General features: G+C 36.8%; 1 protein-coding gene across 2 annotated transcripts in view; it reads right to left on the bottom strand.

The window, feature by feature from the left end:
- Positions 1-26271, bottom strand: part of Bmp5 (bone morphogenetic protein 5) — a 102534-nt gene that overhangs the window by 6064 nt on the left and 70199 nt on the right. The window contains exons 4-5 of one of the 2 annotated variants that reach the window (XM_020153248.2): positions 10151-10345; positions 202-278 (exon numbers count right to left, since the gene is read on the bottom strand). In XM_020153248.2, coding sequence (XP_020008837.2) covers positions 202-278; positions 10151-10345 — 272 coding nt within the window. The remainder of the gene's footprint in view (positions 1-201; positions 279-10150; positions 10346-26271) is intronic. The other variant, XM_074081871.1, reaches the window with a different exon arrangement.

The following is a 26271-nucleotide window of genomic DNA, read 5'->3' as shown; positions in this document are numbered from 1 at the left end:
CTGTGTTTTCTCAGATATTTTTCCTACTAATCATATTTCAAAGGTGAGAAAATAGTAGAGAAATGAAAAGAATGTGTATAACCCACATACCTAATGGTAATTCAAAAATGATTATTTGGGAAATTACTGACCAAGACTATGACTTACTGAGGATTTATCATAAGACAGAAAAGAAGCACCCCAGCTGACTGCAGTACTTACCTGCCATCCCAGATCCCGGAAACTCACATAGAGTTCGTGTTTCTTGCAGGCTTGTTTTTGTTCACTTGTATTATAATCTGAGGATTAAAAAGAGTCACGTTTAAAGTTAGCATCTGCTTTTTAGGCATAGTATTTCAGTGGTGAGATCACTGGTAGGATTCCTAAAAGGACTTGAAGATGTAGACCGTGTGTTTGAGTCATAAACTAGAGCCCCTTACAACCATGTGAAGTTCAGTGAAGTCACTTGACCTGAGTTTCTTCCACAGAATGTAGTCAGTACTGACCTCTTTAGGAGGTTCTAACAAAGATTCTGCTGTTGCCTATGTGTCAGAGCACGGGCTGCTGCCATTGATTGAGCACGAGCTATTCAACGTGAGCTCGCTCATTTTTTATTTTTTGTCACACTGTAGTGGTACTCAGCAGAAAATGAAAATACAGTAAATATTTGTACAGTATTATAAACATCATCCAGATGCTTCCAAAGGTACACACTGGGATCTTACTTGATTTCATATTAATTAATATCATAAATTTAGATAATCTAAATTGAGCTTCTGATCATCCTTCCAAAACCTGTCTATCTCCAGATTCTCTATTCTTGGCTGTTAGCAGGTGCTCAGGGAAGGAGGAGAAGAAGAAAGGGGGAGAAGGAGGAGGAAGAAGGGAAGGAGAAGGAGAAACCAGACACTGGTGGCTCACACCTATAGTCCTCGCTACTCAGGAGGCAGAGATCAAGAGGATCACGGTACAAAGGCAGCCTGGGCAAATAGTTTGCGAGACCCTGTCTAGAAAAAAACCTTCACAAAAAAGGGCTGGTGGAGTGGCTCAAGGTGTAGGTCCTGAGTTCAAGCCCCAGTACCACCAAAAGAAAAGGAGAAGAAAAAGAAAGAAGAAGAGAGTGAAGGAGGGAGAGAAGGGGAAAGAGGGAGGAAAAAGAAGGAAGAAAAAAGGATGGAGAAAAAAAAGGAGGAGCAGAAGGAGGGGAAGATACCAAAAAACTAGAGTCAAAATGGTCTCCTATGATTACTATATGGTTAAATTTTGTTCCTTGATTTTTCTTTAAATGTGCTTTAAAGCTTTTAAATTAAGGCCTTTTCCAGTCCTAATTTCTTTATTATGAAATTTCAGAAACTTTGTGTATGTGTTTAACAAAATGGTAAATTTTAAGATATGAGCTGTGGTAGTGTGTTTTAAAGCAAATATTTATTTTAATTTCTATGATAGGAAAAGGGCTGGTGTAGCATACTGTGGGAAATAATTGCTACTTATTCTTAACTTTTATATACCATTTCATTTACTAATTTTGAATTTTAAATTTCTTTTAGAAGACTGTGTATGAAATAAGACTGTTTCGATAAGGCATGGGGGTCTTTTATAAAAGTTCAATGGGAAAAAAAGAACAGTCTTCTTACCTTGAATTCTCACTTCCAACCTCTCAGAAAATATCTCAAATTATGTTCAAACATGTCCAAAACCCACCCGCTCTCACCCTCTCCATCACTGCTCCTGGTCCAAGCCCCCACATCTTCTGCCTGAGTCACCGTAAGATCCTCAGTGCTGTTCTCCCTGATGCTCCCTTCTCCCATACAATGGAGTAGCCAAGTGGGCCTTTTAACAAATTATGGCATTTCCCTGAAAGAAGTTCTGCTATGGCTTCCACATCACTAAGAGTAAAATGTTCTTACAGCGTGACACAGTTTGGTTCCTTTTCTCTCCCCACTTTTCGCCTTGCTCCAGCCAAGACGCCCACTTGCTGTTACATGTGTAGTTGGACTTAGTCTCACTTTAGGGCCTTGCTGTTCCTAGTCCCTTCCCCCTGGATATCTACACGGCTAATTCCTGTATCTCAAGTCTTTGCTTACTTATCATCTGCTCAAAGAGCTTCCACTGACTTCAATATTTAATATTGCAGTTCTCACCCTAAAACCCTTGATTTCTTTCACCTTCTATTTTACTATGTTCTATTTTTTTCTCCCCCATTTCACTTTGTGAAATGTTATATCATTCTGTGCATTGTATCTTATCTCCTTTGTCCCCATTGGAATGTAAGGTCCACCAGAGGAAGGATCTTGTTTGGATCTGTTTGACTCACTGCCACATCCCAAGTGCCAGGAACTGTTCCTGATACACAACAAACATTTGGTCAGTATTTGAGGAGGTGATGAACAAATTTCTCAGTGTTCCACAAATGATTTCAAACAAAAGAAGTGCATTTGACCATTATATATTTTGGAATATAATCTGAAATACTCATAATTTTTGTAACTGTTTAAAAGGATTAGGTATAAATGCAGAACACTGATCTTGCATCTGACATAGTAAAATACTGATGAAATACAGACTTCACAGAACACATCTCTGTATTGTCTTCTTTGGAATTTATTCTCACTTTTCTACAAATAATATTCAAAAAGATAACCAACTTTGATTACTTCCAGTCTGAAATATGAAGCAGGGAGCATGGCAGACCAAAAGAATTTATTTCTAAGAAAGTTTGTGTGAAGGCAGGTCACCTTCCAACTTAATCATTCAAACTCTGATGAAAGCAAGAGAACATCAGAGAGGCCCATCTTGGAGGTCCTTCTCGTCTGCCTTTCATGTTTAGTTCAAATAAACATGAGTTTAACGTCAATCTAGAAAACAAGATAAGTTTTAAACATAAGATGGTTTATCTTTATCTTACTTGTAAATCAGTTATTCCCACTGTGAAATTATTTTTGCTGAAAAAATAAATAAGTAGATAATGGAAGATGAAGGAAATAGAATTGTTTGAGAATTGGCACTCTTGCTGTTCAGGGAAAATTCACCATGAACCTAAATAATAACACAAAGAATTAACTTTATTCAGGCAATGGACATGAAGCAATCAAATGTACATGAAATGCCCTAAACTACATATATGGATACTTGAATTCCATGCTTATAAAAAAGAAAGAAAAGAAAACTTAAAAGTCCAAACATGTCTGTTCCACCATTGTAGCTTTCGTGCAGGCTAAGTGATGTATGAATAAAGGTAATGAGCAGTGAAATTTATAATGGAATCTGGTTCCAAGGGTCTGATTTCATAAAGCGTTGGGACCATATGCTTACTCTGTCAGAAATAAAAATTAATGGATACTGAGTGAAGTAAATATTGTACCAAACCAGCAATGTCTGCAGTTAGGCTTGCTGTATGTGGTTGGCAGAATAAGCTGAGGGAGGAAGGGTAAGGAAATTAGATTTATATCTTTAAAAATATTGATTAGCAGCCCTTAGGAGATTAAAATGAAATGGACATTATTCTACTGCTGATGAACTTGTGTACAAATGAAGTCATACCAGAAATTACTTCGATCTTCTGGTGCCACAGTCAACACTAGAAAAAATATGTTGACATACCTCAACCATAATGGAGGTGTCATAAATATAGTACTCCTCTGTTTTGTCTCCTAAAAGTAGTAATATTGGAAAATATTAAAACTATGATTAAATATTAATGCAAATTTTAATGCCTAATTTCCAGAAAGAGTATAATTTAACCTTTTAAGTTTGATGTTAAAATATTATTTTATCTTAGAAAATCATGAAAAACAAGAAAAAGGAAGTAAAAATTAGTAACAAAAATCCTGAGATCTACTTAGACTTTCAATAGTTTGCATACTAGTTCCTGAAAAAGCAAATGAACACAGGCTAGCCTAGCAGTGAGATGAGGAAAAATGACTAGTTTGGCCAAGACTCATGTACCCATGTATCATTTTTAATATGGCACTAGCTTACTTAAGTGGTGAGATAGATACATAGCCGGACATCTGTATAACAAAACAGAATTTAACATTTGTGCATGACAACTTAGATGAGGCAAATATGGTGTTTCAAAGCAAAGAAGAAAGTTTTAGCTTTTTCATTCTTGGTCCCTAAAAGGAAAAGGAGTAAAAAGAAATCAGAACCTGTAGCATGAAGACAGAAAACATTAATTTATTCACAGAAAATGGAAAATGATGAATGAGTGTTTAAGAGGTACAAAGAGAGCCAGGCGAGGTGGTGTATGCATGTAGCAGCAACTATTCAGGAGGGGACATAAAAGGATCTAGCGTTAAAAGCCAGCCTGGCCAAGTTAGCGAGACCCTATCTCAAAGACAAAATACAAAGGACTGGGGACATAGTAGAGTGCTTGCCTAGCAAGTGTGAAGCCACGGGTTCAATCCCCAGTGCCAGGGAAAAAAAAAAGCAGGGATGGTACTGTAGCAGACAATTCAATAATATAAATTTGATTTGGCCTAGAGGGTAGAGAAATTTGTGATAAACTCCAAAATAAATAGCAATCTCACTGAAAGACAGGAGATTTAAAAAAACTATTGCTACTCTATTTTAGCACTCATTTTCCATACCCACAGAGTACCCACCTGAATACAGGCACAACCCAGAAAGAACTGTGCTATTTGTTTGGGTAGGGATATCTGTGTTTGTCTACAAAAATATGTGTAATACAAAGCAGATACCACATAGTAGTATCTGATGTGTTTTCTTAATTCTGTGCAGCAAAACATCCATGGAAATAACTCAACTAATGCCTGAACCTTACAGCCCCCATTGATATTAAAAAGTATCCAAAAACTTTAGCTTCCATCTCTAAAGAAAACTTTCTCAAATACCTCTTACTATTTCCACCTCCAATTGCACACTGTTTTGATGTTAGCAGGATCAACAGTCAGCATGTGGTCCATGCCAGAAAACAGTGGTCCATGCCAGAAAATTTACTGTTTCTTGATTTTCTTTCTTCTCCTTTGGATCTTATGTTGAGGAGGTTCACAAAGTCCCGTTACTTGACCCACTTCGGCATTCTGTCTCAAGAGCCTCTTGGAAGCCCTTTGCACTCTTGGTTGGTTCCCTCCTACTTCTCAATATCTTCTTCTGCTAACTTTGAATCCTAGGAAAAGTCTTCATTCCTGCTCTCCTCTTACTTCTCTGACTCTTAAGTCGTATTCTTTGTGATTGGGTCCTGCATAATTTCCTAGCTGATGTCACAGTCATCTTACAAAGAATCCTTGAATAGCCCAGCCATTCCACACTGCTAAATGATGCCATAACAGTCACATCAGTCTAAAACTGTTTAACCCATCTTCCACTTCGGAAAATGTCTACTCTTTCTCAAAGTAGCCCCTGTGTCTTATCCAAGAATACACAATTAGTAGGTGGTGATGCCAGTGCTAAGCGATAGATAACAGGAAGTTAAATGTACAAATAGACAGAACTAATTAACTACATATTTTATGCACCAAAGTAATTCCTTTAAGAAGGGCTTCCAAAATTTTGCATGATATCAGCGACTAACGTTAATTGCTGTATGAGAAATATTCTTACCTGTGGATCAGGGTAAGGTTTTCAGTGCAGCATTGATTTGGAGCGCCCCAATTTGGAAACAAGCAAAATTTCAGTTAGAAGTGATGTAATGAAGTAAAATGATCCTAGTACTGTTTAAATGCTGCAACATTTTAATCAATGACATCCCTCCATTAGAATGATGACTAAGACATTTTTAAATGCATCAAATATGACATTTGTGTAATTAAGAGTGCATAACAAAAATATGTTCTCTCAGAAAAGATGTGTATTTAGAAGAAAAGATTTGGAATTACATGTACCAGGTTAATTATCAGTAAACCAAAGTGATCACAGAATACCATGGAAGGATTAAGTGAACAAGAGAGATATTTTTACTATTTTATTGTTTTTAAATACTAAAATGGATATTGATATTATATAAAACACCCTGAAGAAAAATCCAATTAATTCTATTTTCTTGTTTTGATGATTACCTCTTGTTCCAAGAGACATGCATTTTTGCACTACATCCCTTAGACATGAGAGATAATGCCTATCAAAGTTGAGAATAAGTGCATGACATTTAAATTAGGGTAACTATATGAATGGAAAAAACCACATGGTTTTGGACAGGGCCCCTATATGATTACAGCCACATTGGAGGATCCTTAGTACTGAGCACACAGTAAGCAGTCTTTTCTAGCACTTCTGCAGTGAGCCAGGACTTGCCATTTTCCCTGTACCTTCTGACTGATTATTAATAATCTACTTTTTTTTCAGAATTTCACACAGCTTTTAGAGTAGCAACATGTTTTGTAGGATCTTTAAAAATCTTACCAACCAGTCATAATCCTACTTGAGAGGCTGAGATTAAGAGGATCACAGTTCCAGGCAAGCCCGGACCCAGGAAAAAAGTTTCATGAGGACCCTATCTCAATGGAATAAAGCAGGATGTGAGTGTCACATACTTGTCATCCCAGCAATGGCAAGAAATGTAAAATAGGATCACAGTCCAGGGTGACTTAGACAAAAAAGCAAGACTGTATCTCCAAAATAACCAGAGCAAAAAAGGCTGGAGGCTGTCTCGAGTGATAGATCACCTGTCCAGCAAGCATGAAGAACTGAGTTCAAACCCCAGTACTGCCAGATACATGATAGATAGATGGATAGATAGATAGATAGATGATAGATAGATAGATAGATAGATAGATAGATAGATAGATAGATAGGTAGATAGATAGACAGATAGATAGATAGATAGATAGATGGATAGATAGATAGATAGATGATAGATAGATAGATAGATAGATAGATAGACAGATAGATAGATAGAAGGATAGATAGATAGATAGACAGATAGATAGACAGATAGATAGATAGATGATAGATAGATAGATAGATAGATAGATAGATAGACAGATAGATAGATAGATAGATAGATGGATAGATAGATAGATGATAGATAGATAGATAGATAGATAGATAGATAGATAGATAGATGGATAGATAGATAGATAGATGGATAGATAGATAGATAGATAGACAGATAGATAGATAGATAGATAGATGATAGATAGATAGATAGATAGATAGATAGATGGATAGATAGATAGATAGATAGATGATAGATAGATAGATAGATAGATAGACAGAGAGACAGATAGAAGGATAGATAGATAGATTTATATATTGACATATATGTTGTAATTATATAACAACTGCCTTTATATCGTAAAGAGTGACTAGCTTAATACTAAGCTATTACCTTCATTTCCTTCCCTTAAACTTCCAAATTTCAAGCAAACGTCCATTGTGCATTGCACAGCTTCAACGTGAAACAGACAACCTCGCCCACTGGGTACCTGTGTAACCTTCTAGCCAAAATCCTGAAGTGGAACAGTGGGGGGTGGGAACAGCTTCTGCAGAAAACTTGGGAGCAAAGGTCCTATTATATTCACTTGAAAGAAGAAGGTGATCCTTCTCACCCCTGCCATCAATCAACACATTAATCGATTCAGATATTTGGAGAGTTCCCACTTCTTGCTAGACATGTCTAGCAAGACATAGAAAAAGGCATTGAGAAGTCATAGGCATATAACATATTTTAATATTACTATTTAATAATATAATGTATTTTTCTTTCTTGGGTGAGTGATGTTGAGACAGGGCCTTGCCATGCAGCTCAGCCTGGCCTTGAATTTCAGGATTCTCCTTTCTCAGCCTCCTGAGTGCTGGAATTACTACAAGTGTGAGCCTCCATGACCTGCACAGGAATCTTTGAAATGGGTCAAAAATGTGTAAAAAGAGGAAGAATGACCTGTGTTTTAATTCTCCTGCCTTCTGCACTATTTCAGGTTTTTAACACTTGATGGCATGCTTTGCATTGAAAGATGCAATCAGGCAAGCATCTAACACAACTCTCTTTCCTAACTCCCATCCTCCACCCCTTCTTAGCCAGGAAGCCACTGCCCAATATTTTATCATAAAAGCCTGGCACTATCATAGCCAGGCTATTTATATTTGAATAATTTTTAAATTTGCTGGCAGTCCAAGTCTCCTAAGTATCAAATTTTCTGTTTATAGTAGCGTTCCCTTTCCTTCAACCCCTGTCTTTCAGGCCAAATCCTATGAGGCTTTTCCCAGTCTGCTTGATTACTACCCACTTAAAGGTTAAGTCTCATAGACACAAACCAGCTACTTTCTTTCTTCTTATTATCAAAATCTGAACACTCTCCAAAGCCATTGACCACACATTTCACAGAAAGGGTTGCCAATGACAAACTTCTCGGAAGAAAGTATTGGTCCATAGTAGAATAATTTCATACTCTAAATGGTGCTAGGAAACTGGTGAAAGCTCCATGATGTTGGCTCCATGTGTTTTATTCATCTATAGATATAGACGTGCAGTTGTTACTTGTGTTCAGCAAAAGAAGATAAATAGAGCAAGCCAATGGAGAACAGGACTTTGATGACTGCAGTTGTTGGGTGGCCTCTGCCAGAGTAATTATGAGCTCTAGTAATAAGTATGTGACTTACACTTTTCCCTTTGTATTTTCCTTAAAAAAAAAATTACCATCCTATTCAAAGTATAGCAGACCCTTTTCTTAATGCAGTCTGCTACATTAAATTAAAAACATTTCAGCCAGATTCAGAGCCATTCTACATGAAAAGAAAAATATACAATTTTGACAGGCTAGTATTTACAAGGAAGGAAAGGTCTTAGAAAGTTATTTTTCTCCATCTTCATTTTAAGCAATTATAACTTTTCGCCAAACTAAATATCTTGTGAAGATCTTTACAAAATGGCTTTGTAATGGCATGTTTTGCTTTCCAGTGAAAAAGGTGGCTAAATGCCTTTGGTAGGCAATTATTTTGAAACATTACTTTGCATGCAGCATTTATTTCGGTGTAATACAACCCCAGAGCTCTTCCCTCCTTCCTCTGGTGCTAGATACACCCAAAGACTTCTTTGTATCATCATTACCTCAGTGTCTATACTCTTGGGGGAAGGCTCCAACAAATTCCACTTGGTTTTTTTGTTGAGAATCTAAGATGCAAACCATCCATTTCTTTTCTAAACACTCATGCATGCTTAAGTAATAAGTAGTTTGCTAGCGCATATGTCATTTTCAAGTAAGCCAAGAAAAAAATGAAGAATTTAGAAATAATATCAAAGGCCATTTGAAATTAGAATACTAATTTGCTGAAACATAGCTTGCAAGAATCATATCTTTTTTGAGCACTCATTCATCCGTTGCGTCTGGAGGGATACTCTATCTCTGGTGACCATTAACACAGAAGAACGTATATTGTACAAAAACAAACACATTACACTAAATTGGGATATTCTGGGATGAGACCGCCTCCAAATTTATTTTTCAAAGGTAAAAATAATTTCTTGCAGTGAAATGGCCATAAATTTTGTCTGAGAATGGTTTATTAAAACATGTTTATGGCCGGAAATAAACACGGTTCTTCTGAGTATAAATACTACGATTAAGTCACCGCAGATTCTGGCAGCGATGTACTTCCTGATCACTTGCAATTTTATCTATTTTTCTATGAAGAAACAGACTAAATTCCAAGCACATTGAAATCCAGGTGCATTTGGAAGATCTTGCTGAGGGATTTTACGTGTACACAAAGTAGAGCACCCAGATAATAACTCTGCAAATAATTAATGCAAGTGTAAATACGACCGTAACTCTCATCCAGTCTAGTCTGCTCCTGTTTTCAGAAAGAACTTAAGCTGCACAACTCACATTTAACTACTAAAGAAAGAATTTTATGCTGAATGTACGTGGTTGACCATTCAGATTTGAGAGGCCCTGGGGACGTTAGCTCAGCAGGTTGTGTCGTTTAGCTCCGGCTAGACTTTGTTGACCTAGCCATGTCATAATTTTATTACTGCCAGCTTGATTTTAATTTAAACTGAATCTTTCAACATACGAAGGCGAGTCAGACTTACTTTGCAATGAATTATTGAGTGATTCACTGATGAAATGTTCTAGGGATGCTAGAAACATCACTGGAAGATTTAATATAGCAGATGAAGGTAGATGGAGAGGGTACGTTTATTGTGGCCACTAGATTTGCAACATCTGATCCCATAACTCTGAACACAACTGCCTCTCTCATTTTATCTTACCTCCAACACTGGACATCCTAGAAGAGTCTTGATGAGAGCTGGATTTATTGCGGTTTTGGTTTTTCCGTTTGTTGGCTGCTCTCACAGATCGAAGAAGTACCTCACTTGCCTTGAAGAAAGCCACCATGAACGGTTGTTTTGACTGAGGCCCATGTCTTCCCACGAGACCAGCAGATTTTACGTTGATACTGCGTCCTGGAACATAGTACACTACCATTTGGTTTATGAAAAACAAAGTTTACCTGACATGAGTGAATTTGGAGAGGACTTTGAAAAAAGGAAAACTTTGAAGGCATAACCAGAATGTTTTCTTTACAGACCAAGTGATAGTAAGCATACAGACAAATATCCATGCTTATTCTTTTACTTTACAACACAGAATATAGCTAGGTCACGTAGGCAACACGCCCTTTGCCTGCTTTTATTCACTGATATCTTTTCAGACCTTAGAGTCAAGAAGAGTATTATAATGGAATGCCTTGACTACCATCAGCCTGGAAAAGTCCACATTTTAAGTAGCAATTCCACAATTGGCTGTAGGCTCTTCTGCAGTAAATGCCCCCATCATTTTCCTCTAAGTGATAAAAGCTGAATGCCTGGAAGGTATTTCTACTTTCTCCAGTTGTGTCAGCCCGTCAAGTGTTAATTAGTGCTGATAGCCCTTTCCCCTTCTGCCTCTAGCCAGTGCCCAGCAAAATTCGCAAAGCTGTGAGATCAAGATAAGAATTAATTCACAGGTCATTCTAGAAGATCCTTCTGGGTAATAGAGGTTTGTTTTGAGCTCCTGTTCATTTCGTTCTCATTATGAATGAGAAATTTTGAATGAGTGTTTTGAAACAAATATAGAAATCTCAGAATTCGTCCCTGAGTTTTGACACACCTGATTGTTTACAGAGAAGATTTTAGTAGAGGAAACCAAACCTAGAGAGTCTCAGAAAAGAATAAACAATGCAGGTAAACTTGGAGACTCATCTTCACTTCTCCGCTAGCCTACATCTTAGAACCCTATTAGCCCATAAATGTGACTGTGCATTTATATATGTGCTCGTATAAACGAGCCTAGAGAGGAGTGTGTTAGAAGTCAAGAAACGGATATTGACAAAATATCCCTCCCCTGGGTGAAATAATAATCTTCATAATTATAATCATGTCAGTTATTGGACAGCTTGCTATGTACATGCTAGGAAGTTCGCTAGGTGTTTTCCATGCACTGTGTCCACAGATACCATAAACGTCAGGTACTATGATGTTAACCCTTTATAACTCATTTTTATTAGGTTCTTCTACTTTAAAGTAATTGTCACTGAAAATTATATAAACAAATATTATATTAATGTATGTTATAGATGACTGTATGCTTAGATAATATGGACAAAATGTAAATATATGTTTCTAACATATTTATTGCATATATCATACATAAAAGAATTTTTGTATACATAGATATTTAAATAATACATAGCTATATACACAAAGAAAACCACTGATTTATATGGGGATCCATGAAAATCACGCAAAGAGGGCAAACTATTCAATCTTAACTTATTAATTTAGTGGAGAATTACTCAAGACTTATGCAAAACATACTACTCTAGATACAGAAGTTGTTGATCCTGCTGGGTACTATATAATGTGTTTTAAGTGTGCACAATTGACTTTGGCTTGCCCCCTGAGAAATATGTATGATTTCTTAAAATATTTATTCAGTAAAGACTGCACTGCAAAGCAACCTCAGTCCATTACAAGACCTCACCCACCTTACAAGAAAGAAAAGGAACACAAGTCTCTGAAACAGCATCGACAGCATTCTAGTAAATGAGCCCTTGCTCTTAACAAAATTTATTTTGACAGCATAAACACTGTGGTGTATACTTGCGTTGTGCAGAAACCTTCTACCATCAGAAAATGAGTGTTGTGTGAGGCTGTGCAGCTGTTGGTGGAGACGCAGAGGTCCTTTAAATGTGGAGATACTGGTTTTAAAAAGAAAGCCTGCACCAATCTGTGTAGGATAGGTGTCTTCAATGATGGTTCTACACCATCTGGACAAACTTGTGTACTTCATACAAACACTAAAATGTCCTTCTGCCTCACAAATGCCACTGCACTCAGTTCTACCAGAGAAAGGACTTACAGATAACCAAAGCAGTAAACCTTGAACAAATAAGCACACGGGTTTCTCTTTTAAATGCAAACTTACAGTGGCTCTATGCCAGAGTCTATATTTCTTAGAAAAACTCTATCACTGGCATAAATGAAAGGGGCAGTTTGATTTGTGGTCAGAGCAGTTTCCATTCTACTTCCACTGTAACAAATGTATTAATTCAGCTCAGACTTCCTCCTTCTGGCAGTCCTTTTGCTGTAAAAAGAGAAATTAGAAGTTCCAGCCAAATACCATACCTTGAACTGACCCACTTCAATACATAAACACTTTTACAACATGTTTATTCAGGTGTAGCCCTTGAAATTGGTTTAAGATGTTTCCAGTGACAGAGAACTCAGCAAAAGAAAGGGGAAAAAAATAACTGAGAAATTTCACTGTTATGGAATAGAATAACTGGCAATCTGTCCTTCATATTTTTTTTCTGTCTTAGAGTACAGAAAAAAAAGTATTTGTTGAAGTTTTTATTTTGATATTTTAATGAAGTATTAATTTAATGGGAGCTAAATTTTAAGTTGTATACAATGATGACTGCAGAAAGCACTTTTAATATATGATCTTTCTAATACTGAAATTGGTCTCTGTGAGATATTCGTGAATGTAGTAAAATCAGTTTTCCGCTCATTACAACACACACTGGCCCTTTTATAGCTAAATAAGCTCTTACCCCAAAGCTCCAAGTTTCCTTTGGTGTACAGGACAGTTTCCTTTCTTTCTTATTCCAAAACCTCTCAATATTTTAATTTTTATCTGTAGAGAAATAATACTGCTCTAAAGATTTATGTTCTGAAATCTGTAAAGATATATGTTAGAAACAGGTTTCTTGGGTTTCACAAAGGTAGATATTATATATGAACAAAGTACCCTTCCAATCAATGTGAACTCCCTTTAAAATAACTTTTAATGTTATTAAGTTTCCTCTTGGTTTCCTTCAGCAGTGAGCTGCCTATTAAGATTCCATGAGTTCCTGCTTGCTCAGTTACCCTTGTGGTCTTGTGCTACATCGGAGGAACACTGACTACTTGATTTACAACTCAGACACAATAAACCTACATTGATTATTTTGGTTAAACTATCTGAATGATCCAACAGTTGTTTTTGTTTGAATGCTGACTGACTATATTACATGTATGAAAACAGTAAATTATTTATGAGAATTGATTTGTACATTTTGAATTTTGTTAAGTGTACAGTAATGCTTAGTCATTAAAACTGTATAATTAAAGAAACCTAATTAAAGAAGCCTGCATAATTAAAGAATCCAAGAAAAGCATATGTCTGTGTAACACCATGGATGAACTTTTCAAAGCCAATCCTTGTTTTTGAGCCGTGTCAGCTTTAATAGAGAGATAATCGATGGATGCATAGGCAGAGCATTGAATTATTCAATGAAAATGGAGATGGAATGGTGTAAGGCAGTGATCATAAAAACAAAAGAGTGGTGAGGACACCAACCTGAGCCCAAGCTCAGTCTCCTCAGAATTCAGACATGTCTAGGTATAGTGAGGACACGATAGGTTTAATTTAGCAGACATGTATCTGAGTAGAAACCGAGCTATTTCCTGAACAAAAAGTCCCCCTAAGGAAAGGTGACAATTTAAGGCAGAGATTCAGAGCAGTGTTCCAGGGTGTCTGTAATAGAAATACTTCTGCCAACCCCAGTGTTTGAATTTCTAATTCCTGGAAACAAAAGGTATTCAAAGAAAAACTAACAAATTCCTTCAAACCAAAATCTCTATGAAACACTGAGCGGTAGCACTACTTTGGAACTTGATTAACAAAGTATGACACAAACAGTGGGAAAACCCTCCCCCTACTTGAGAAAAATGGCTTCTGCCCAGTTCCACAGTGAACCAGGGTGGCAGTCACAGAATAAGCACCAATCAGCACTAGCATTGACTTCCCAGAGCAGAAGCAGCTCACTGAAAGTTAAGCAAACTGATGTCCCTGGCGGTGTCACATGCACCAGCAATCCTACCAAGGCAAGAGACAGGGCTAGTCACGGGATAAAGTAGTTGTAAGAGCAAGAGGAAAATTCCCTTGAATAATTGCTCTCTCTTGCTGTTGCGCAGAGTAAAAGTGCAGGATGTGAGCTGCTAAAAAGACAAGATGGTGACAGAGGAAAATAACATATTTTCTGGGAGTTGATCAGGCATAAACACATTTGTGCTCTCCAAACTCACATGAGGGAAAGGAGAGAGGGAACAGAAATAGAAAAGCAGGGTGTCTGTGGCTCACGCCTGTAATCCTAGCTACTCGGGAGGCAGAGATCAGGAGGATCACGATTCGAAGCCAGCCCAGGCAAATAGTTCATGAGACCCTATCTTGACAATACCCAACACAAAACAGGACTGACAGAGTGGTTCAAGTGGCAGAGTGTCTACCTAGCAAGCACAAGGCCCAGAGAGGGATGATGGACGAGATGCTTTGGTGAAAGTACCCACATTCCAGTGATCTCCCTGGTGACACTAAACCCAAAGAAATGTTTGTGCCCAGTTGCCCCAGGGTTGTGCATAAGAGAAATGCTTAGGTTATGATATGCAAGTGAGGCAGGCTAAGTAGGGAACATTCAGGACTCATGGAAAAAAAAAATACTACATCTTAGATTAACCAGGCTTTGGCTCAGGAACCACCCTCGCTTGGCTGGAAACCGCCATGCTCTTCCCTACTCAGTGATTATTGTATGAGAATCACATGATTCTCTCCTTCCCATACGTTATTGTAGGTTTTTTAATCACCTGAAGAGCAGAAACACACTCTCTTGGCTTCCGGCTTCTCTCTGGGCCCCACCATGCTTCCCTTTGTATTTCTCTTCCCTAAGTTTTGATAACCTCCCTTCACATTCACGTGTCCTGCCATGGATTCTTTCTGGTGGGATACAAAGAATTTGGAAGTCTTCTGATCACAGACTGCACCAGCGCCATTAACACAAGAGGTAACAGAAATGCACAGGAGTCCAGGGTTTGATGTTAGCATGGGTATTGTCTTTTCACAGACACAAGAACATATATGCATACCCTTTAAATATTTGTGTGACAGAGTTAAAGAAAAACTTTTAATACCTTAGGCATCTTGTTTTCACCTCAGAATTTTTGCACAAGCACCAAGGTAAGAGAAAAAATAATTTGAGCCATGGGCAACATTACTCATCAGTTTTATTAGCTACAATCTAAATAAAGATAGGGTGAGGGTGTCTTCAAGGGATAATCAACAGGGAAGTATAGAAGCTAGAGCTCTGATCTCCTACATTTAGTCATATGGAAGTTGGAGGGTCAAGACTTCTGGTTCTGCCACTTGGACCCTTGTGACTTTGTATAAACTAGGGACAGAGTAAGGCAGTCAAATTTGCATAAGAACACAACTGAGATTATTCAAATTTCTAATAACAGAGAAGGTAGGTGGAGGGGAGCTGAAGAGATACCCCAAACTCATGTTTTTGTGTTTCAGCCCACTCCTTTCGGAAAATGTAAAGTTCAAACTGTTTATTCCTTTAAAAACAGGGTTATTAAAGGAAATTCTGACACAGAGCAGCTCTTCAGAGGCATGTTGACATTTAAGGATAAGTGGTCCCAAGCACAAGCGTTTGGTTTCCCTTTAGGACACGCAGCTTGAAAAACATTCATTTGAGGAATTACCAGAGTCTAAACGTTGCTATCACTCTGACGTCAGCATAAATTCCAGTTTGGTTTTTTCCTCTATAAACCCACAGCAATTGATTATTTAACCCAAAACACCTGTGATGAAATTTGTACAAAACTTGCCTGTCCCTCAGTTCAAGAACAGCTCCCAGCATCCTTTCTAGACTACTCCACAGAAGAAAATTAGTCCATTGTTTCTCGTTCACAGTGTACTTGGTCTTCGCTTATTTTCAACTTGTGGTTAAATTTGATTCTGGTACTCTTAAATTATGGATCCGATGACTTTAAATTATACTGGAATTTTCCCCATTTTGGAAACAGATGATTTAAAACATGCAGAGCTCACTACACTAAATCATGTTTATATCAGTTTTAAGGAATACAGGGAAGATAGAATTTTGACTACTTAAATTTCACGTATTCTTTAATTCAGCGTAGCCTTAAATCAAGCATATTATAGTCTAGCTACAAATTTCAACTTTGTTATACTTTGATGAAAAATTTAAATGCTTTGTAGTTCCAGAGTAAAAACACAAACCTTATTCCAGATATAAGCACACAGATCTGAAGTTCCAAAAACATAAGTTAACATTCTCACTTATATCATTTAAAATGATATACATTGCCTTATAAACTCAAACAGAAACAAGGAAAATCCGGGATCTTAAACTATTTCAGTGATACTGGAGACTCGAAGTTGAGTGGTATTTGCAGAAAGTTTTTTGAACTTGGTCGTGCAAGGCGAGGTTGTTAAATGATTCTGCATAGTAACTCTCCTGTTCTGCTAACAAAGGAGGCTTGCCACTCAATGCATTTGCTGCTGGATTGTTCTGTTGCCACCTTTGCACTGACATCTAAAAGAGTTTAAAACTAGCACCTTTGCTTTATAGTGAATCTTATGTGTTTATAGTTACATATATAGTAACATTAAAATGTGTCAAGAACAAAAGAAAGGACAAATGGAGTTATAGTTTAAACAGAGATAAGAATCTGTGGCTGATAAGCCAAGAACAAAGACACCTCAGAGACATGAAATCCAACAGGAGCAACTGGCAAACACATCCCAACACTGCTAGGAAGTTGAGAGTTTTCTTTTGGCAAGCAAAGTGGTTAAAGTTTCTTCTGGTGTATAGCAGTGGAAGAAATTTGTTTTCCTCTCTTGAGTAGCATGCAAGAAGAAGGATAGAGAAGTTTGAAAGGGAAAGAGTTGACATTATTTCTCAAAGTTTTACAAAAGAGTCTGAAATGCCTTACAGTTTGAGAATGTGACGGTGATTAATGAAGAAAACGGGGACAGTTGGTCAGAAACACTGGTAGGATGTCTTAGAGACGGGACAGGAGAAACACAAACACTTGAGAACCCTGGCTTGGGAGACTCCAGGAAAGAGGGCCTGAGGACAGAGAGAAGGACTCAGGTTCATAAAGGGGCAGAGACAAAGGTTTGTGCCCAGTTGTGGAAGCAAATATTTTACGCATGGAGGTCAGGGCTGAGGTGGTAGACTATGATGGATGCAGGTCTGAAGCAAGGGGCTGACCGTCTCAGACCTGACAAGCCCAACAAATGCTTTTTCCTTGGGCCCAAGTTCCACTGCTGGAAATAGGAATCTCGTGCTCAGAACTGCAGTTTACCTCCACAAAGGCACTTATTTTTAATGGCGCTTGTCTTTATATAGAACCTTTCCCCGAAGGCCCCATGAGCTTTGCAGCCACCATCTGTCACAGGCCCCCCAAAAGATTGGCTAGCAGTTGATCTTCTTGCCCTCATTTATTTTAAGAAAACAGGAACATTCTTTTCACAAAACCATGAGAAGAGTGAATTATTTTTAGTCTGTTTTCCAGTTATTATGTGACTTGTTAAAATACAGAGAATTCTTTTCTTTAAAAGGAGAGACTTAAATAAAACTAGAATGAAGCAGTTTCAGCAGAAATTTACCAAAAGTCTTTTAAAATTCTATGTGTTATGAATCAGTAAAGAAAAGCTTTTAAGCCTCAAACTCATTTTAGTGTTTTTTATAACAGTGAAATTAATTTAATTTAGTATTTGGCATTTTATCTATGGTGGCAAAAGTGGCCTTTGAACTGTACTTAATGAAGTGACTTGAGAAATTTATGAGTCTTAAAGGAAACATTCTTTTTTTTTTTGGCCAGTTATATATTATTAAAAGTTATTGTCATACAGAAAATCAGTTCATTAAATACTTGACCTTTCTTTCCATTTGAGACTTGAATCTGTAAAATGACAATAAGCTACTTTTCCAGGATCTTTGAAGCATTCTAGTATCACTAAAGTAGAAGAAAGATAAATAATTTTGGTATCTTGTATGGAGAAATAGTAAAAAATAAACAAATAAATAAATGATAAATGGTATTTTCTAAAATGTGCATTGGAGAATTGATAGCGAAATACCAAATGTAAGACACCACAGTAAGTGTCTACTTTTACCACCTAAAACGTGGAGTTGAAACTTTTGGGGCTTAATTCTTTCTTTCAAAGAATTCTTCTGAGCAAAATCACATGGAATATTTCCTCACTGGTTTCTCACATCTCTAGCCATGGCAAAAATGAAATCTGGCCTGCCCCACAAAAGAGATCATGGTTCCAAGGTGACTCCTAGCAAAAGCCTCCTCTGAGCCATATGTGAGCAAAATAACAGCTCCTTTCTAGTCATGTTTACCTTTTGCTCAATCTGGGCCAGCAGCATCAGCTAATTGCATAGAACAAGTAGACTTGTTATATTTTTATCAATTGTGTTAGTTGCCTAAGAGAAAACTCATGGAAAGAATTCCTGCACACATAAATATAACCAGAAATAGATATATATACATATATGTGTGTGTGAGTGTGTGTGTGTGTGTGTAACCAGTACTGGAGAGTACTAAGAAGCATGTCCTTCAAAGGGATAGGAAAAGTGGGAGTTGATAAGGTTAGCCAATTCAATATTTCTGAAATTAACACAGAAGCAAAGGCTGCTATCTTTTAAAGGCAGCTTTCTTGCCTGTTGACTTACTTAACTCATCTTATTCACTGCTTACAACAAAGCAATTAGTCACATCTTAAAAATGATTAAAACAACTCAAGAAGGTCAGATTTTAACTCAACCTAATGTAGTGCACTTTCTCCTCTAACTTTACAATGTTAGGACTTGTTCAGGGCTTCTGTCTTGGGCCTCTATACGAAAGCTTCCCACCTTAGGAAGAACTGAGGAAAAGCATCCTCATAGCCTGCCAGTGGCACACGTATTATAGCTGTCAAAACATTGCCACAGACACAAGAACCCAATACTCCTTGCAAGACATGAGAGGGCAGGGGCTCTCCCCAAGTCTCTATTTCACTCAAATTGAAACATCACACTACGGAGAAATTCATATGCATTTTTAAGAGCTGGTATACGCAATTTCCCTACCAAGGTATGTTCCCTCTAATTCTAATTTTGATCCACTTGCGATGCACACTATTGCCTTTGGGTGTTACTTTTTCATTTGCTTCTTGCTATTTTGGGATTCCCCTCTCCCTTGTGAACTCACACCAGGCATGCCAAATTTCAACACTTAGCAGCCAGAGCCACAGTGATGATGTCTGCCTTCTACCGCACAAAAGTCCTCCCTTCTTCCCATCCATCTCTCTGCTCAGCTTGCAAACACCAGCACTTACAGCTATTTTGCATTACATCTTTGAGAACTAGGTATCAGCAAGGAGTGGCTAAACTCAAGTGGAAAGAACAGAAAAGAAAGTTAGCTCTCCTACATGATGATAGTAAGTAGTATTTCCCATTTTTCATGATCGTAACTAGGTATTACCATAAAAAATATTTACCCCTCGGATTACTAATTTAGCCATAGCTAAGAGTCTAGAGTAGGGAATATAACAAAAAGTGGGATATGTTCCTGACACCAGCATTTGTTTGGCAAGAGTGGTGCTCTATAGTTACTGTTCTGAATTAGGGAAAAATCAAAAACAGAAATACAGATGTAGCTAAACACTTTCATATCTCTGTTCATTAAGAAAAAATCTTTAAAAATTGTAAAATCTATCTTTCACTAGATAATGAACCATGACTAACTCCTGTTTGTTACTGCTTATTTTAAATCACTGATTTTAAACCCCTTTCTCATATATGTTCTTGAGTTGTTTGTTTTGTTGTTTGTAAATTATGGTTACTATGCAGTTCTCATTCAAATATAAACATACCATAAATGAAAACAAAAGAAATTAAAAGCTAGCTTTTAAAAGTATAAACAATATATAACAACTACAATAAAATAACAAATTTGATTCTTTCGGTTGAATATATTCTATAAGTACACTTATTCATAGAGAGAAATTATTTCCTTCCTATCAATCAAAAGACAAGACAAAACTGGGCAATAACTTACCGTACAATTCAGAGTACCAATTAAAGAAAAATATGGATATCAATACAGATCTTTTTAAATCACAATAATGATGTGATTTTTTTTCAAAATGCAAGGTTTTTAGAAAAACAGCTCTACTTATGCAGATAAAAGCAAAGTTGAGCACAATGACAAATAAAAACAGGTTTCATTCGCAGAAATTTTTTTCTTTCCAAAATTTTGGAAAAAATTCCCCTAGGTGTTCTTCCTAAAACATAATCCAGGTAATCTAAGATCTCTGTAGGGTGAGACACTGACTCATTATCAGCTTCGCTCCTGGGAAGGCAAATGGTGAGATGAGGAAAAACACAGATTTTATACAGACTTTTTGTGAAAAAAATAATATGTTTTGGAAATTTTGTGCTTCTCTAGCCACAGGGTGAATTTGATGTACCCTGGCTTACATTAGAAGCCTCAGTATTAGTTGACATTTTAAGATCACCAAATGCATGATTCATAAATGAAATCCTCTGCAAAAGACATATCTGATAAAGGACTATTATCCAGTATATGCAAAGAAGTCTTAGAACTCAACAAGAAAACACCCTAAAGCCAGGCACAAATCCTATGCCTCTAATCCCAGCACTGGGGAAGCCGAGGCAAGCAGATTTAAATTTGAAGCCAGTCTGGGTTCATAGAGAGTGCAAGGCAAGCCTGGGCTTCTAGGGAGACCCTATCTCAAAAAACTAAAACAGAAAAGGAAAGGAAGGAAGGAATTGGCAAAGGACATTAATAGACACTACACCAAAGAATACACACAAATGGCAAGCAAGCCTAAGAAAAGTGTCCCATATCCTATGTCGTCAGGGAAATGCACATCTATTAGAATAGCCAAAATCCAGAACACAACACCACCAGTGCCAGTGAAAATGTGAAACGTAGGAACTAGTGTGTATCGTTCCTGGGAATGCAGAGGGTAGGACTGCTTTGGAAGACAGCTTGGTAGGTTCTTACAGAACTATATAAACTCTTGATATATGATGCAGCAATCCTTGACAAAGAGTTAAAAACATTGTCATCACAAAAAACAAAAAAACACATGAATATTTATGGACGCTTTATTCATTAATTGCCCCAACTTGGAAGCCACCAAGATATCCCTCAATAGGTAAGAATAGGTACCATGGTTCATCCAACAGCAGAATAAAATTCGGTGATCTAAAGAAATGCACTGTCAAGCTATGAAAGGACGTGGAGGAGACTTGACTGTATTTCCTAAGTGAAAGAAGCCAGTCTAAAAGGCGGCACACGGCTTGGTTCTAGCTATACAACACTATGGCAAAGGCCAAGCCACAGAGACAGTAAAAAAATCGATGCCTGCCAAGCTCTTGAGGGAAAGAGGCGTGAACAGGCAAATCACAGGAAAAATAGTCTGTGTGATGCTAAAATGGTGAATTTGTGTCATTACAAAACTTGTCCAAACCCAGAGATTATTATGAACACTCAGAGTGAGCACTAATGTCAACTTGAACTTTGAGCAATAATGATCCATCATGACAAATGCCCTGCTCTGGAGGGAATGACAGCTGTGGGGCAGGCCATGCACGTGGGGGACAGAAGATACATGGGATGTCTGTATATCTTACTCTCACTGTTGCTGTGAACCTAAAACTGCTCTTCTTTAAAAAAAAAAAAAAGTGGAAGGGGGAGGGAGTAGATACCAGAATTCCATGGTGAAAAGTGAAGAACCAGGGAAAAGAAAAGAAGGGAAAGAGGCTGACTCAACTCGCTTGCAAGGAAGCCAAGACACGAAAGAAGGGAGGTCATGATCAAAACCAAAACAAAGAAATTAAATTTGTCTAAATTTAATTACATGTTGAAGTGAGCCATGGACAGCAGAAGAGCTACATTTTGTTCTTTCCAAGTTATGAATTTATCAAATTAACTATGGGGCTAAAAGAAAGATTGGAGTAGTTAATTTAGAAAACAAAAAAAATATGATACTGATACTATTATTTTGTGGGGGCCAGATCCCAATCTATCTCCAGTCAGAAAATATAAAAACTCAGAAGAGATTCCCAATAGTCAACATAAAATTCAATTTTGTCCTCTAGTAATCATTTTTAATATTCTTGTTTTATTAAGAAATCATCAAAAATACCTTTATTTTTTCAATTTAGAATTTTTACAAGCTTCATGTAATTTTCCAGAATTTGTGTATAAGAGGCTGGCTCTGAAAACCAGTTTGTTCTTAGGACTAAGTTTCTTCATGTACAAAATGAGGTGACAGTGAAGAAAAATTAGAAATGCCATTTCAAAAGTTGAACAAAATTCTCAGCATTTAGTCAAATCCCCATAAATGTTAGCTTCCACTAATATTATTAGTGTGATTTCAATTGACCTTGATAGCAAAGACACTGCTTAAATGCTGATTAAAAATAAACTCAGGATGTTCCCAGGTACTAAAATCTAGATTTACTAGGTAGTATTGAAAAAGATGAAAGATTAGCACAGAAGAACACTTGATGTTGCTAAAAGGTTTTGCCAAAATAAGAACACACGAAGGCATTGTGTAGATAGAAAATAAGTTGTGATAAACAGAGTGAGTTTAAAAATACTTGGAGCACAGTTTTTGAATATCATGTATGACTGATAAGAAAAATATATGAATTGTTTGGTTAAACAAAGTAGAAAATTAATAGTGCCCCAATGTTCCGTTTTCTTTTCTCTGGTCATAAAAGACCTATTGATGATTTTGTTGATTTGTATGAGTAGATAAATTACAAGAAACTAAAGGTGATAGAAAAGATTTATGTTCTATGATGGGCTTTAGGACGTTACACAAGTCACAAAATCCACAGGTCACAGCTTGCATGGGTTCAGAAAGTTTAACATACTGACTTCAAACCCCGAGGGAAATCTACATCACATTTATTTTCTGTACAAATAGCCATTTTTACCATAAATGTACAGGAATTTTCCTTGATGGATCCTTTCAGTCCATTAAAATGACCAACGCGATAGTGTTTTTTAGCCACCTTTCAAATACCTTTCCAAGGCTTGATCCAGGCCAAAAATTGTTTTCAGAAACTAATAGACACTTTCAATGATTTTAAAATTCTATAAAAATAAGATAGAAACTGAAGCCACTCTAAAATGTTCTGGAAACATTTAGATTGAGTCTAATGTCTTGCTATGATGCCATAAAATTTATTGTGACACTTAAAAGAAAATCTAAGTGTGCTAGATGCTCTAAGAGCTCTCCAGAAATCTTAACAATTACAGATTTCCAAGGATTAATTTATATTTGATATCTCACGTGACTGCTTGAGGATGTGTGCACCTGGATATTTATTTCCACTCTGCACACTCTTTAACCTTTCTGGCTTCCTTTTGCTGGATTTATATAGGACAATATCTTGAGTTTTGGTTGGAATGCAGCAATGTAATGTCAGGCTCCTTTAAAATGATATGTTTCCTTCTCTCTCTCTCTCTCTCTCTCTCTCTCTCTCTCTCTCTCTCTCTCTCTCTCTCTTCTTCCCATACATGTATAACGCTGTCATAGAAATTACCTAAGAAATTATTTCTCATGATGTCATAATCCCTAGACAAAGGTCAACTGAAAGATAAATTCTTCCAGTCATGCATAGTTCATGGTCTCACAGAACAAACAATTCCATAGTCACTAACTTCTGTTTTTCAGGCACTATTTTTCTTAGATTTAGGCCCTAAATCTTCTCCTTTTCACATTGATTTGACTTTCAACCACAGAGAAAACATCTACCTTTATTCATTTTATATCTTGAACTATTTGAAGATAATCACTCTCCAACTATCCCCTCATCTACTCTTAAATATTCTTTCAAAATTCAATTTCTACTTACCCTCAACATTAAATATCCATGACGTTATTTATAATAGTATTTACACAGAACAAATCACGAGAGTATACGTTCCTTTCTCCTTTTAGAACATCTAGCATGATTTGCAATTCTTGAGGTTTCTGGGATCTAGAGACTTTCTTTTATTTATTGGAAGTCAATTGTCATCACCATAAGCTGGCAAAAAGGGAGCCATATGGTTTTAAGAACAAAAATTACATAATTGCTTTATAAGATAATATTCAGATAAGAGAAGGGAATATGATTCAATCTTAAAATGTTTAAAAGATCCTCTGATAAGTGGACATAATTCAACTTTTTGAACTCGGATAAATAGTAATGAGAAACTGTAGTCAAAACAGAAGGAGAAAAGGAAAACCATCACCCATGATCTTTGAATTCCTTCTGCTCCTTATTAGCACAGTCAGCTGATATTCTGATTAACCAGCCACATACACCCTCTGATCCATGATACAGATAAACAGTCATCCAGCCACACAGTGGCTTCATCTGGAGACTTTCTCCTGAGGTAAACACGTCCTATGGATTTTAAGGATAATACAACAAACTTACTTGGAAACTTCAATTTAAAAAGAACAGATTGCAGGACTCACTAAATTTAAATAGATAGTACATTAAGAACTCATCTCTCACACAAACACACTTATACTTAGAAAAGGGAAAAGAATATCAAGCTAACAACTTATGCATTTTTCTACTATAAAATCACATTAGATACTGGAATGTATTTTTCTAACTAGAAGTGTACTATATATCAAAACAGAATGGACAAGCACCAGTGGCCCATGCCTATAATTTTGGCTACTTAGGAGGCTGAGATCTGGAGGATCACAGTTCGAGACCAGGTCAGGCAAATAGCTTATGAGACCCCATCTCCAAAATAATATGAAGAAAATGGACTGGAGGTGTGGCTGGAGTGGTAGAGCACCTGCTCTGCTTGAGGCCCTGTGTTCAAACCCTAGCCCATAAAAAAATTATTTATATATACATATGAATTACTTATATGTATATATACATATATGTATATATATATATATATATATATATATATAAAATGAAGTTTTTAAGAATCTGATTTTAACAGGGCATATTTAGGATATGTAAAATATTATAGTTTTGAGTAAAATTTTTATCTGTACGTGAAATTGCACATAGTAAGAAACAAGACAAAACAAGTCAACGTCAGTCACATCCCTTATTAACACAGCTGTCACAGATGTCAATTTCCAGGAATGAACAAAAATTAATCATAGTTTAAGTGAGAGAGAAGATGGGAAAAACCTGGGCAAAAACAAAATTAAAAATACTCACTTTCAACTTAATTGTCCTGAAAACTAAGGATTTTTTTTTGACATTTTCATGATGTTCCTAATGAAAATAAAAGGCACAAAACTCTTGATACCAATAAAATGGACTAGAGAAAATGCTATGAACCAGCAAGCAGGGAAAGCTGTGACTTTGCCACATTAGGCAACTGGGAAACCCATGGGGTAAGATCTGCATGGGAAGTGCTCAAAAGCCTCCCCTGATGTTCTTCCAGCCAGTTCTCTTCATGTTCCCATTCGCTTATGGGATACACCATTTCTATAATGGTGATTTTATGTGGTTTGCTGTAAATACTAGTGCAAAATGAATTAGGAACAATTATCTAGCAAAGAGCAGCAGATTGTTGAATCCAACCTTCTGGGAGAATTAAAATTCTGCTTGTAATTCTGTCATCTTTCTAAGAAGCCATTTTGATGTTTAAGACTTACTAACAGGTTTACTGAGTCAAACACTAACTCGTATTGAGTATCTTAGGGTTGAAAATTTTTTCTGCTGTAAATGTAGGTCAGCCTTTCATAAATTAGCCTTGTATAACCCTATTGAGTGTCAAGAAGTTTGGCACCTTTATCTACACTGATGCAATTAGTTATTCCAAAACTATTATTTTCCTGAAAATAAAATGGTTGGACTTCTAGAAAACTATTTTACTAAGTTTTAATGATGTGATATATTCCGTGAGGCCTATGAATGTCCAGCCAATCAATATAAGCATCAATTGATCATAGTGCATGTCTCTGTGTGCTCATTTCTGTTGGCTTCTTACCA

Source organism: Castor canadensis, chromosome 8 (assembly GCF_047511655.1).
Source record: "Castor canadensis chromosome 8, mCasCan1.hap1v2, whole genome shotgun sequence".
In the NCBI taxonomy this organism is placed as follows: domain Eukaryota; kingdom Metazoa; phylum Chordata; class Mammalia; order Rodentia; family Castoridae; genus Castor; species Castor canadensis.
This window is presented reverse-complemented; position numbering and strand designations above follow the sequence as displayed.